The sequence below is a fragment of the Seriola lalandi genome, unplaced genomic scaffold, assembly GCF_002814215.2.
Source record: "Seriola lalandi dorsalis isolate HSWRI2012SDOR001 ecotype SW California unplaced genomic scaffold, Sedor1 jcf7180002054591, whole genome shotgun sequence".
Classification (NCBI taxonomy): domain Eukaryota; kingdom Metazoa; phylum Chordata; class Actinopteri; order Carangiformes; family Carangidae; genus Seriola; species Seriola lalandi.
This window is the reverse complement of record NW_019525144.1, coordinates 1,814,123-1,827,813: the sequence shown is the minus strand read 5'-3', so window position 1 is coordinate 1,827,813 and position 13,691 is coordinate 1,814,123. Positions and strand designations below refer to the sequence as shown.

The window sequence follows — 13,691 nt, the reverse complement described above, 5'->3', positions numbered from 1 at the left end:
CCAGCATGATTTATTCAGTATCTTGGGGAATTCTGGGATTTCCACCTGAATTTGCAATATACTTTTTAAGGGGTAAGGGTTTTTGACAGTGCTTGGCTGCTCAAATTAATTTGTAAAGAGAGACAGACTGGTGTTCTGGCATAGATCAGTAAAGGCGAGTCTGGACTAGAGTGGCAAGCTACTAATACTTAGCTTTACCAAAGATACAGTAAATGGTTGGTTGAGGAATGATATGACTTCCATCATTTTATACAATATATAGGCTATCAAGTAGAAATAAATTCATCTCACTTTCTTTTGAATAAACAGCAATATAACAAATAGGCTACTCGTGACGTCTACATTTCTTTTGTAGCCTTTGCCAGAAGCAACAGCACTGATACAATGACTGGCTTTGAAAAGCCTTGCTATTGCACAACAGCCAGTTTAGCAAGAACCATAAACTGCTTTTGTTGGCTCTAGTCAAAAACACTTATTGGGATTAAGTACAGCTTTATTGTTTTCAAACATTTTTTATTAAACTTTTTTGCAAAGCAGGCAACTAAACCTGACATGACAAACAAAAAACAAACAATGAATAATAATGAAATAATGAAGAAGTTCATTTTATAGCCAGAAAAACATATTCCTGATGGTGTGCACTTTTGTCCAAGAGAGGGCGTTGGCTTCCCACTGAGAATGCAATGTTTATGCCTCTGTGATGCAGGATATACGATGTGTGAAAGGACATAGTAGTGTGTAGTAGGAAACAGTACTATTTCAGACAAACCTTTTGTAAAACATGCTTTCATAAAACAGAATTTGCTGATATATTCTTTATGCTCTTTCAAGAGACAAAATACAAAAAGATCCTGTCTGACCTCTGGGGGAGAATAATGTGAAGTCCAACCTGAAAATTTGAGGTTTAATATCATAGGTAATATCAAATTAAACACACAGTGTTTCCATGGCTCCCATCCCCATCCAATTGTTGATCATTGGTTTTGTCAAAGTGATATCTAAGTCTGTACTACTTCACATGTTTCAAAACCACCCAGACACACAAGTTTGCACTTAAAATATATGATCAGCCTGTGCTTGTGTTTTTCCATATTGCTGAGCATTACAGGATAAAGAACAGAATTTCACATTTTACATTTATTATACAATTGAGATACAAGTATTTTAACTGAAATTAAGTAGAGATATGATGTTTAACATATTCTTCAGATTATAGGTTTGTGTAAACACTCTCAGGAAACCCAGTAAAATTTAAAAGGTGGGTAGATGATTTAGGCACACCCTCACACAGAGTACCACAGCTGCCACGTGAGTCTTTCCCATTATGCAAAACAAGTTCTTTGTGCTCCATAGATGCGATCGATGCATCCACCTTGAACTTCATTGGTGATGAAGATGTGTCTTTTATAAGATCTGACCCTAGACTGTTAGGGGTTGTTATTCATGGCGTCTGCCTGAAAAAAAAAAGAAAAAAAAGAAATATAAAGTATGAGTTTCAGTTTCAAAAGGAAGTGTTGCCTTTGGTGTTAATAGGTCACCCACTCCTTTTGCCAGTTAATGTTTACTTATTATCAAACAGGTTCCAGGAAAGGGAAATATGAGGTGAAACAATTTTCTGCTGAAAACTTCCATTTACTTCCTTGATCTGTGACTAAGTGTGTAAACACAAGGAATAAATTTTTAACCTGCTGCCATCAGATAATCAGAGATGCCTCTCAGTCAACCCTAAGGTAACAAAATACCCTTCTCTATAGAGGTGTTCCTCCGACTGTACAATCATACTGCTCATGAAGGATTCAAATAAAGTCTTATTCTCATGTTAATGTATCACACATTTACAAAAAATACTGCAAAGAGGGACATACTCAACTAGTCTCCTGCCAAGCACTTTTTTGACCCATGGAGCATCAGGGTCCAGACAAATCTGTTGCCCATCCTTTTTCAGAGTGGCACTGCAGGACCAAAGACAGACCAGAGACATCACACACAGTATAACACCATGCCATTTTACATTTTTACAACAGACCCATACACCCACAGGTTCATTCAAGGACAAATGAACAGTAAAGCTGGTGGATTTTGATCCCGGGGCTTACATAATCTCAATGTCGTTGCAGTGGGAGCTGGCAGAGTTCACCACCACGCTTCCTATGTAACGTCCAATGGGCTTTTTCTCCTTGGTGATGCATCGACATCGCCGAGTCATACCTGGATCCCCCAGACTGATGCCTGAGGTTGTGAGAGGTCAATGAAGGATGTCAACATCTGGATGCATATCTAAATGCATATCACAAACAGGCACTTGACACAAATCACAGAATGCATGGATGGAAAGTAAGGCATTAAATGTAAAATCCCAAGAGATAACTACTCTTATATTTTAACATTGATTGACAGATTGGACTCACCCTCAGGGATGGTCAGCAAAACCAGGAGTGCCACAGTTGTGATGATAGACATATCTGCTCTGAAGCTGAAGTCAGAGATATGGTTAAATTTTTTAAATAACTAGCGTTAGTCAGTAGATGCTGACAGATAAAGCTCAGCTCTTCACTGCGCAGTTATGCTCACTGCACTTCAACTGTGCAAGTCTGCTCGGTGAACTGTTCTCTTCCCTTCCCTTCTCCCTCCCTTACTTTTTCCAAGGAAAGGGTTTTTTTTCAGCCCAGTTGGAGCTAAGTGCATTATTCATTGTTTTTGGACTGAAGTTAGAGTTCGGACTCTCTTGTGATCTCATGCAGAGCAATGAGATTTCTGGGATCTATGACGGTAATAATTAAACAGTGCCAAAGTAACTGATTTTCTTCACTGTTTTCTTTTCTTTTTGCTTGCAGAGTTACACTTTGATTAATATCGCTCGATCTCACCGCCCCAGTCTAGTTAGTAAGCTGATGATCACATTTTTGGGATATTTTCTTCTGAATTTTCATAGAAGACTCATTTTCCCTTCAAAAATAGTTTCCACTACTTCTGCTGCACAACTGTGGCCACACAACATGAAGACACTTACAAGTGGGATATGCCAAACAAACTAATCTTTAAAAAGGTTTCTTTTGGAATTCTTCCAGTAAAGCTGACTGAATGAAGTGAGAACTTTCTGGGATTCGTGTAACTAGCAAACTGTTTACTCGAGTTTTAGTATTTTCAACATCCTCTTTTGATTTATATCCTCAAAATGCTGCTGGGCAATTTCACTTCTGTTCTCCTTCAAAGAAATCACATGCAGAAATCAGTGTGCAGAAATTTTTTTTTTTTAGTATAACCACATGTAGATTATGGATATAATCCTTTCAAAGAATAAGACAGGGCCTTTTTTTTAAAATATCAGTGTAAATATGTGCTGCATAAAACTAAAGTTTAAGTGTAGAATATGTGAAGTTTAATAGTCTTTTCATATAGTTGTTCGTTATGACAAGCCAGCAAACTTGTCCTGGCATGATACTTAACGTCAGACAGACACTTTTACACACATGAGGAATGTAAACTCCAGCAGCACCAACCACCCTCAGAGACAGACACCCCAACTTGCCCCAGACTTTTGCGTGAGAGGGAAAAAAGCTTCCAGTCCTCAACCCCTTGTTTAGCCAGCTATTTGTAAATTCCCCAAAATGTGCCTGACATTCACTTAGAACCCCAGAGAGTGACTACCTCTGAGTGTCCTCTTGGTAAGCCGTCACCTCCTGCAACCCCTGTTCAAGTGAAACCAATTGTTTGCTTTTGTATACATATCACAATGGAGCCTGTTTCGACTAAAGCAACACATATGTACTTAAGCATTCATATCAGCTTACATTTCAAACATAAATAAACCACAAACAAGACTGGGGGGTTATGATTCATTCCTGATTTTCCCAGCTCATGTTTTCTTCCTGTTGCCTCTGTCTTTTGTAATCAGTGTTTAGTCAGCATGTGCCAGTGGTTGTGTTTTAAACCATGCTTTTTGATAAGGCAGTGATAGTGAATGTTATCAGTATTATACTAGTATCCTCTGCTCTGTTATTGAAGGCTATGCAGTACCGTATTGCACTATGCATTGTTTTGATAAGGTCAAAGCTGAAGAAGGTGACATATGTCAAAAAACTGAATTAAGACTTATTAAGACTAAGGGCCCTGTTTTCTTGCCAGGACAAAGCCACTGTTAGAGTAGTTGCAAAGCAATTCTTGTCCGTTTTCTGCAATCTTCTGGTATGTCTCACTTGAATATTTTTTCTGACCAGCTGGAAAGTTTCTATTGAGATATTTGTATAGAAAAGAAAAAACCTTGACCTGCTGACGCCACTATCTGAAGAGTCAATAGATCACCCGTTGTCATTGGAATTTTCCATCCAGCAGTTGCAAAGACACGTGTTATAACAATCCATCCAATATTTATTTTTAATGAAATCCATAACACGCGTTACCCATGATCATAATGTAGGGCCAATTTAGAGTTTAGTCTGAGTTTGATATATTGATATCTATTTACAGCTTTAGTTTTCTGCAATGATGAAGGTTTTAGCTGAAGCTGTGCTAGAAACAGGAAATTTCGGAATATCCAAACATCTATGTATCATGCTGCAGAAGAAGATTTCACAGAAGGCTACTTCCTCTGTGATACCATCAAGTTGCAGAGCTTGTTTCCTCTTTTGTGTGTGTGTGTGTGCGTGTGTGTGTGTGTGTGTGTGTGTGTGTGTGTGTGTGTGTGTGGGGCACCGATCATGCACTACAAAATGAAACTTCGCATATCTGTAACAGTAGCCTAATGAAAGTGTTCTTGATGATATACCATTTCTTTTGTTATGTATCTAAAGACATGAGATGCCATAAGTACACGGACCTGCTGAAACACATCTCTCTTCACTATATTTTCTATTTTAAAAATCATCTAATATTAGCACTCTGACCCCAGGGTAAGTCTGGGGAAAAACCAATACGTGGAAATGGTCATATGTTTCTTAATTCATGCTGGTCACATGCCATTACATGAAAATCACCACAATGATAAAGAAAACAGCAAAAAACATACATTTAAAAAACTTTCCGGCAAAGTTTATCACATCCTCTATTTAACTAAACAGGATATTCACATATACTTTTAATTTCTGTACAGTCTGACCAGTGATGACCACAAAAGGAAATGTGTTGTTCCCGAGGGGATATGCTTCCTAATCTTCTTAATCTTGATTATTTCAGTTCCTTTTTTTTTCTAAATAAAAAACTAAATTAAAACTGTCATGCTGTTAACAGACATAATCTTTTCTCCTGTCCAAAATCTTCCAATCAGCACGTATTGTTTAAGTGGTGCAACAACTCAAGCATTAGTCTAAAAACCACAAGATTGTCCCCCTTGTCAGAAGTTGGCCAATACTTCTCTTCTGCTCTGCAACAGTGATTTCAGTGGCGTCAGGGCTGTGATCAGATGCATGTTTGAGCTTGCTGAGGTTGTGTCAGGCTTTGATTCACTGGGATTTTTTGGCATGTCTCCCGGAGTTGCTTTAGATGTGTCAAAATCAATGAGTTAGCACTTGATGAGTTTACTCTGCGATAACGTGATTTCGGTCTATTAATGTCAAAAGTTCATTGTATTGTATTGTTGTCTATGTATTAAATTAAACTGCCGGATTATAAACTCAGTGTCAGACACCAGCTTTCTCCCTGTCTCTTTCTAAATGCCACAAGAATGCTTTAACACATTCTGTTAAGCATGTTAGTGCACATTAGGCTGGTGTGCATTGTCTGAATGTACAAAGTATTCACCTTGATGAACTTCAGCAATTATGTACTTGTGCAATAAAGGTGTTTGACACCCAATTGCCACTATTGAACTTTAACAGCAATAAATATGGCAATGCATGCTGAGCAGTGTTTTGAAATTCTTTGTTATTTTCTTAAAAAGTAGCTTTCAGAGTATGTGAAAAGTTCATGATTGGAATTGTACAACAAATGCCCCTTCCTGTTGGTGAAATTTTGGATGGCAAAACACATTTGTCAGCCACTCATTCACAGATTGCAATGAATGGTTAATTTTATTACATGTCATCCATGAATCAGTTACAAGTTGACCAATCTGTAGTTCATGAGATTGGTGTGCAATAAAGTGTTGACAGCAATAACATCATATACCTAATGTGTAAAGAATTTTTCTCAAGCATTCCTGTCACATCAATTGGTTTACAGTTTTTTAGTCACCGAGTTATTCAAAAGGATTATGCCGCATTAGTTATCTCTCCAGATATGTCACAGATGTCTTTTCTGCTCCTTGGACTGTAAATTCCCGCTCATGTGCAAACAATCCCAGGTTTCGCAACTTTAAGTAGCTTTGGAAATGACTCACTTCCAGGAGGAGACTATAAAAGGAGCCTTCCCTCAGCGCTAGATTCAAACAGCAGAGCGAGAAGGCAGCTGAGCAAAGAAAAAGGAAAGGTAGATGAGAGTAGGAGCTGAACAAGAAGAAGAAGAATAGAGCAGAATAGAAAACACCTTCCTCACTTTACATTTACATTCTTCAGTCTTCGTCAGAGGGCTTTCTGAAGGACATTTTTATCTTTTATTGGTTTCGTTGTTGCAGAATTTTCAAAGGGCAAAATGAAGAGCGGCAGAGTGATTGTCATTGCTATGATGGTGCTCCTGAACTCCCTGTCCATCAGTGAAGGTAAGATTATTTTGTTATTCGACAAGTGAACTCTCACTACTTTGTTGTTGCTACAGTGCACATAGATGTACGAGCAATCACTGTTGCACTTGTGTGACCACATGGGACTCTTGTATCCTTACAGGGATGAGTCTGAGAAGCCTGGGAGTAGAGCTGCACTGCCGCTGCATCCAGACAGAGAGCAAACCCATTGGCCGCCACATTGCAAAGGTGGAACTGATTCCTGCCAACTCCCACTGCGAGGACACAGAGATCATGTAAGACCTCATTTCAAAGCCTTTGTCCCATCTAGATAGTGATGTTGTTGGTAAATTTTGTCATTGTCCCTTGTTGGCTTTGGCATGAGGTTTTCATCAAAGTCTACTTGTCCTGACTGTGTCTTCGCATCTTGTTTGGTGTTGCAGTGCTACTCTGAAAAAGACAGGCCAAGAGGTCTGCCTAGACCCCGAGGCTCCCTGGGTGAAGAAAGTGATTCAGAAGATCATGTCCAAGTAAGTACAGGTCAATCATACAGTAGCTGGTAGTTAAACTGGATAATGTGACAGAAAATGTCCGAATCGCTTTTGAAACACAAACTAATGACTCTTTTGTGTTTCTTTTCTCTGCAGCAGAAGACGCTGAGCAGATGGCGAGTGACGTCTTTCAATGAGTCTGAGCCATTTATGGACAAATGAAAAGTACCCTAAAGTATTTGTTTGATCAGATGTCTGAGTCATCACCCTCATTTCATGTTAACACCAGGGGTCTGCTTGATGTCCTGATCAACTGTTGAAGTGGACAATAGAATTTACTCACTCGATTATGTTTGTATCAAACATGCAATTTTGTTAACAAGTCTCTTCTTGTTTGTATGTTACTTAAATATGTTATAGCCACAACTCTTTACGGCAATTTTGGCTGCTCCTAGCAGTCCAGTAATACAGATTAGATTACTCCTCTTTTGTCGCTTATTTATGTCTTTAGCATTATTTATTGATGTATTTATGAAATGTATCTATAATATCTATATGGCCTATTGATCAAAATAAAAAAGATCATTTGAAATTGAAAATCGAATTGCTTTATTTTGTCTTTCATAAATATTATTAGTTAGACTTTCATGTCATATGTCATTTGCAAGGATGAGATTGTCAATATCAATCGAGCATTTCAGCTAAATAACCAACAATATGCACAGTAATTAAAAAACCAAGTAAACAAGACGAATTGAAGGAAATATGTTCCCTAATGCTTTACTTGACAATTTTACAATTGACACTGTAATCACACTGTATGATCGCTATCATAACTCTCATCTCTCATCACTGTAATGACACTGTACACTGTAATTGGAAAGATATTCTCAAATATACATCATACTGTCCAATGACAAAAACACAAAAATAGCTAATAATGCAATATTCTAGCAATAAAAGTTATTCAAAGCTCATGAAGAAGTGCTTGAAGTTTGCACCAGATTAACTGAATTCCACTTCCTCTTAGTACTTCCTTACTGGACTGTTACGTCACTCTAGTCAACATTACAGAGCTAAACCATATGATGACAGATACCTGTTTATCTTGCCACCGGGACTTTCCCTGAGTTTATTCTCACGTGGATAAATAAACCTCTGTGTGAATGTGAAGGTGGTTCAGCTTCAAAATGTAAGTTCCCCCTCTGCCAAGTTAATTGAACTTAGATATAAGCATATTAAGAGACCGTGAAAGCCACTAAAACACTGGAATCAGAAAAATTATTTGTGATGTCCACCTCTAAATTAAACTCAAGAAAACAAGTTCAAACTTAAGTTTTAACTTAATCTAGGATTTTAAATTGGAACAACTTTTGTTCACTCACACTGACAACTGTTATAAATTTGTGTTTTTATTTCCAGTTTCTAGTTTGATGGATTATGGCTTCATTTGATGTGAAGAATTTACAGCTGCGGCTGAACAAACCACATAGTAGCCAACAACTCTTACTTCAAAGACAATGGGCCAGTTTCACAGACAAGGCTTAAACCTAGTCCCAGACTCGAAATGCCTGTTTGAGCTGTCTTAACTCAAAGTGACTTGCAGAGACTTATCTTAAAGTAGTCTGGGATTTTGCCTGTTCTGAATTGAATTAAAACAACTATAAAAGGGAAACTTAGAGCAACTCTAGGACTAAGTTTAAGATTAAATGAATCCTTTTCAGGTTCAACTTCTGCTTAGTTGGCTAGGGAGCATGAACTGTCTGGAATGTCTAAATGAAGATGAGCACTACCGAGGTCAGCCAGACAAGCACTTGTGGACAAGAGTAATCCATTAAATTACTTTGACGAAATAACCTTTCGAGACCACTTTCGAGTATACAAACAAAATGCATTAGACACTGCAACATCTCTTTCTCAGCCAATTTATACAGAGATATGAAGTGGTGTTCTTGAAGAAATGACAATAAGAAATCACACTTTGCAGCTGTGTCTTGATACTTTTGATACATTAGGTACACAGACTTGCATACCTCTTTAAAAAAGTTAATGCCATAAATGCTATAGTCTTACCAGACAGAACTATTCTACACACAAAACTATTATATTCAGGTGAATTCCTACTTATAAGTCACGAATGAAGTAAGGCAACCAACTTTACTGCTGCTGTGATTAGCAAATATTCTCACAAAGGTGTTGTCACTGATACTTCACTACAAATCAACAGCTACAACTGTGAGAAAACATGTAAAAAACTGATCAATAATACAACCCCTTACATCTCCTAGCCTAGCTTGAATAAACAATTTACTGAACGCTTAATGAATCTACTTCTTTTAGCCCCTAGCTCCAGAGCCTATATTGTGGTTCTCTGTATGTGTGCATGGTAAATTTCATTTTAAATAAACAAATCTGGTCATTTTCTTTTCTTTTCTGGTAGCTTTTTTTATTTTAATATAACATACCTTTGATATAAAGGTATGCTATATTAAAATACGTATATGGTACTGTTGTTAATATTTACAATAAAACTTGTACGGTTATTATTATTATTATTATTATTATTATTATTATTATTATTACTGGCTTGTGTGAAGATGCAGGCAAAGGGGCGGGACTGAGCCCACAGCCGGGGGTAGGTGCGGTAGTGCGGCGTCTGTGGCGCGCAGAGAGACAACACTCACAGCGCTGGGTGGACACACGCCACATACCGACATGCACACAAAATGCTACGTCCACGAGCTGTGACTAACTGCTGCATGTGAAGAAAATAAAAGAAAGAGCAAACGACAACGCCGGAAGCCCCCCTTGCCCACACTGAAGCACTCGCGCAGGCAGTGTTTTGCCGCAGAAGTCATCCCACCAGAGCTCTCGCCGATACGTTTCAGCTGTGCATGAATCCCTCCGTTTGGCTTGCAGGTCCAGGACAAAACCGGGCGGTGCTGACGACTGTGTGTGGTGGATACTGTTTGTGAGTGCACCTTATCCGCTTCTCCTCACACCCCCTTGGCAACTCCTTCAGGATGGCGTTAACGATCTGCACGAGATTTACCGACGAATATCAGCTGTTCGAGGAGCTGGGGAAGTAAGGAAGCATGTTTTTTTTGTTTTATTTTTAATCATCTGGCATCATCCCTGTATGAAATATCACCCTGTTATGTAATAGGCCGCCTTGGCTTAAGGACGCGGATTCCGGGCTCTTGTGTGTGTGAGTGTGCTTGCGCGCGCTGCTGATAGTGTAGCCTTGAAACATATGATGCAGGGTGGCTAAAAACGCTACCATGTAGGCTATCATGCAGGCCTGTGCGGTGGCATCCTATTTGTTTTAATGCTACATTTGTAGCCCTGCTTACGTTTTGTGATTACGAAAGAAGATGTCGAGTCGAGCGTGTCGTCATTCGCCTCCATCCTGTGCAGCCACTGATGTTGCATCTCGGCATTTGGGGTGCCACAGGAGGGCGAGGAACTCCCGGGTTGTAAATTGAACTGGGGTGAAATGCATCGGGTGGGGTGTTTGGGGGTTAAATGGTGAGATTTGGTAACCCACCTCCTTCCTCTATACCCCCGTCCATCAACCCCACCTCCCTCCCTTCCTCCCCCCAGCGTGACAGAAATACACTCTGTAATGCGACAGCATGTAGTCGGCGATGACACATTCCCCAGCCAAGCACCGAGCTGCGGTCAATTATCAGACACAGGCAGGGAATTCCTCACCCCTGAGAGAGAGAGAGACAGAGAATGGGAGTGAAAGATCCGCACGTACCTGCATGTGTGTGTGTGTGTGTGTGTGTGTGTGTGTGTGTGTGTGTGTGTGTGTGTGTGTGTGTGTGTGCGTGCGTGCGCGTGCGCCCATAGATTCATGGATGTGTATTGTACCAGTTCTTAAGAGCGTGTGTCTATAGGTTTACATGTATGTCTGTATGTGTGTATGTGTACAGGCTATTTATGTGGTCGCTGCCTGACCTGCAGTTTGCCCAGCACCCTGTGGTCAGTGCACACAGTCCCAGATGTGTGCAGCCTGGGTTGACGTTCAGCCAAAGCAGAGAGAGATACAGTGGATATAAGTGTACTCCCAGTTACCCACTGTCTCCCACTTACTGTAGGAATCGATCTCCCATCACCGCCCCTGATGGAAGCCTGTGTTTCTAGTGAGGAAGAGGAAATCGCCTCTGCAGCCTCAGCCTCCTGCCTTTGTGATCCATCCTGTGTTCATCTTACACCATCTGTCATTAATAATGCAGCCATATTGCTTTTGTAGTACCTTTTAACTCACCTGATCCCTTTACTGTGTGCAGCACCGTTTTCCCCTCACACTGACATACAGTCTAGCCACATTCTTTTTGACCAGATATCCGGGATATTGTTTATGTTTCAATCACCTCGAGATTATTGTTTCAAAAGATATATACATGCTGTAAAATGTTGGAAAAAGGCAATAAGGGGATGTCATAAAATATACTGATAAATTAAGATTCAGCACTTAAAGGACCATAACATACTTTATATTTCCTGTGATCTTCAGTGAAATTAAAGGAGACAATCATTCAGATTTCTAAGACATATCAGCATCGGTTTCAAAATGGTAATATCAAATGACTATTTAAAAAAAATGTGCTCAAGATGATGATATTTAGTGTCATATCAGTTTGTGACCTTTGGTCACCCATGAACCCCTTCTCTGCATCCCTGTGCAAACATATTTTTATCTTTGAGAAGCATTTTATGTAATTACATAATCAGATGTTCCAAGCTAGTCATGTACAGTGTAGGCCATCTAATTTTGGAACCATATTTGACTTGACTTAAAAAAAACACAACCTTCCTCATTGCAGATGGCCTTGGCTGCTAACACTGCACCTTGCTCTGGCTTTTCTTTTACACACAAAAGCACAGGTACTTTAACTGTGCCGTTATTGTACGTTATATCATGTTGGACTGTACAGACTCATTTTACAGACACAGTCAGCATATGCATTTCACAGTGCCATGCTGCCCAACTATGCAGGATAGTGTAGTGAACTTCTTATGTAACATGTTATGCTATGATCATTTCCTTTACCAAATCCCCTATAAATTAGAGGTAAGCTTTAGTGGCAAGCTGCTCACTCCAGAGGATGTTAGATAACGTGATCATGATACACATTTCTATACACATAGCAGTAGCTAGTGATTACATTGGCACAAAGCTTAAGTTATTTCTCATATTGTAACCAAATAATGTAACACTGTGTGCTAACGACATGCTACAGTTGTCAGCTATAAGAAGTGAAGTAAGTGAAAGAGCAGGGTTCATTTAAGGTAATGAGCATTCTCAGCTTTGTCTGTCTCGTGTCTGTATCCAAGTGCTTCTAACTGTTTGTGATATCTCTGATGTTGTCTGGAGCTCGACGGGAATTCGCTGCTGAGGGGAACAGATTGGATTTGAAAGAAGAGGCATGCACACGGACAGAGATGGAGGTTGAATAGTAAAGCGGCCTGCATGGCTGCAGAGCGGAGTGGAGCTGAGGCGGACCGCTCCATGGTTGCATTTAGAGATGAGAGATGCAGCACTCAGCTCTTCTCCTCCCTCAAATATAGCTGACCTAGTTTTTTGATCTTCATACATGTGCCTGACACACCAAAACACGGCTGAAACAATAGTGGGCTGGTAGGCACATTTGTTTGGTGTTAGTGGTCTCCTGTAGTGATGAGGACAATGTGTACTGTAGGTGTGGTGTGTGAGTGGGTTTGTGTGCTGCATTGCTGCTGCATTTAGACTTTTGTATATATTTATGTGAAAATGTGACTGTAAAAGATCAAATTTGAGCTCAACCACATTTGTATTTAGTCATCTATGACATCTCAGGATTGTTTCACCAAGGAAGGTTATTTGTTAAGCCAGGCTTATTTCAGTAAATCAGAAAACCCTTTTTTATGAAGCAGCTTTAAATAAGTTACCATGGAAACATCTCCCTCCAGACTTGTAGTCACAAACTGCAACGAATGTCAGATTTATGATAATTTGACACAGGCCCCCATTATTGGCAAATTAAAAAGAAGAAGCCAGACCATTTTCAATTTAAAGTATCTGGTTCAAGCTTTTTAAAATAAACCACTTCTTTTCTGGGCCCCCTGTTTTGAAACACCTGTCTGTTTGTACATTGGTCGGTATAGATCATACTTCATATTGTTGCATTGACCTTTTTGAATACGCATCTCCCTGTGTGTGTATTCATTTCAGGGGAGCATTCTCTGTGGTCAGGAGGTGCGTGAAGATCTCCTCTGGACAGGAGTATGCTGCCAAAATCATCAACACCAAGAAGCTTTCTGCCAGAGGTAGGAAACACAAACACACATGTAAACATGTACAGAAACACACAACACACATGAGCAAAAAAAAAAAAAAAATTCCACAAATGTCACTGAGTTATGTGTGGATGAGCTGTTAACATTACTGCCCCTGAAATAGACTTTGGGGCAACGGGAAATTTTGAAATATCCAAACATCTACGTATCATGCTACCGAAGAAGATTTCACAGAAGGCTACTTCCTCTGTGATACCATCAAGTTGCAGAGCTTGTTTCCTCTTTTGTGTGTGTGTGTGTGTGTGTGTGTGTGTGTGTGTGTG

At 39.6% G+C, this 13,691-nt stretch overlaps 3 protein-coding genes across 17 annotated transcripts in view; 2 read left to right on the top strand and 1 right to left on the bottom strand.

The window, feature by feature from the left end:
* Positions 1–472: 472 nt before the first annotated feature.
* Positions 473–2,606, bottom strand: LOC111664504 (interleukin-8-like). Of its 2 annotated transcripts, none has more exons than XM_023419107.2 (4): positions 2,409–2,606; positions 2,097–2,229; positions 1,871–1,952; positions 473–1,454 (listed from the first exon to the last, which is right to left on the bottom strand). In XM_023419107.2, the coding sequence occupies exons 1-4, from the start codon at positions 2,458–2,460 to the stop codon at positions 1,428–1,430; spliced, it is 294 nt and encodes a 97-aa protein (XP_023274875.1). In that variant the 5' UTR covers positions 2,461–2,606; the 3' UTR covers positions 473–1,427. The 2 variants fall into 2 exon arrangements, with proteins under 2 accessions (XP_023274875.1, XP_023274876.1); XM_023419108.2 differs by having other exon boundaries at positions 1,866–1,952; positions 2,409–2,601.
* A 3,746-nt stretch (positions 2,607–6,352) lies between these two features.
* Positions 6,353–7,682, top strand: cxcl8a (chemokine (C-X-C motif) ligand 8a). Of its 2 annotated transcripts, XM_023419109.2 has the most exons (4): positions 6,354–6,631; positions 6,756–6,888; positions 7,036–7,122; positions 7,240–7,682. In XM_023419109.2, the coding sequence occupies exons 1-4, from the start codon at positions 6,565–6,567 to the stop codon at positions 7,250–7,252; spliced, it is 300 nt and encodes a 99-aa protein (XP_023274877.1). In that variant the 5' UTR covers positions 6,354–6,564; the 3' UTR covers positions 7,253–7,682. The 2 variants fall into 2 exon arrangements, with proteins under 2 accessions (XP_087033497.1, XP_023274877.1); XM_087177371.1 differs by lacking the exon at positions 7,240–7,682 and having other exon boundaries at positions 6,353–6,631; positions 7,036–7,126.
* A 2,022-nt stretch (positions 7,683–9,704) lies between these two features.
* The window catches only part of camk2d2 (calcium/calmodulin-dependent protein kinase (CaM kinase) II delta 2), a 34,543-nt gene continuing 30,556 nt past the window's right edge, over positions 9,705–13,691 (top strand). For 6 of the 13 annotated variants that reach the window (XM_023419096.2, XM_023419087.2, XM_023419097.2 and 3 more), the window contains exons 1-2: positions 9,708–10,168; positions 13,304–13,398. In XM_023419096.2, the coding sequence (XP_023274864.1) occupies positions 10,107–10,168; positions 13,304–13,398 (157 nt within the window). In that variant the 5' untranslated portion in view covers positions 9,708–10,106. Of the gene's footprint in view, positions 10,169–13,303; positions 13,399–13,691 lie in introns of all 13 variants that reach the window. The other 7 variants (XM_023419083.2, XM_023419086.2, XM_023419081.2 and 4 more) reach the window with 4 other exon arrangements.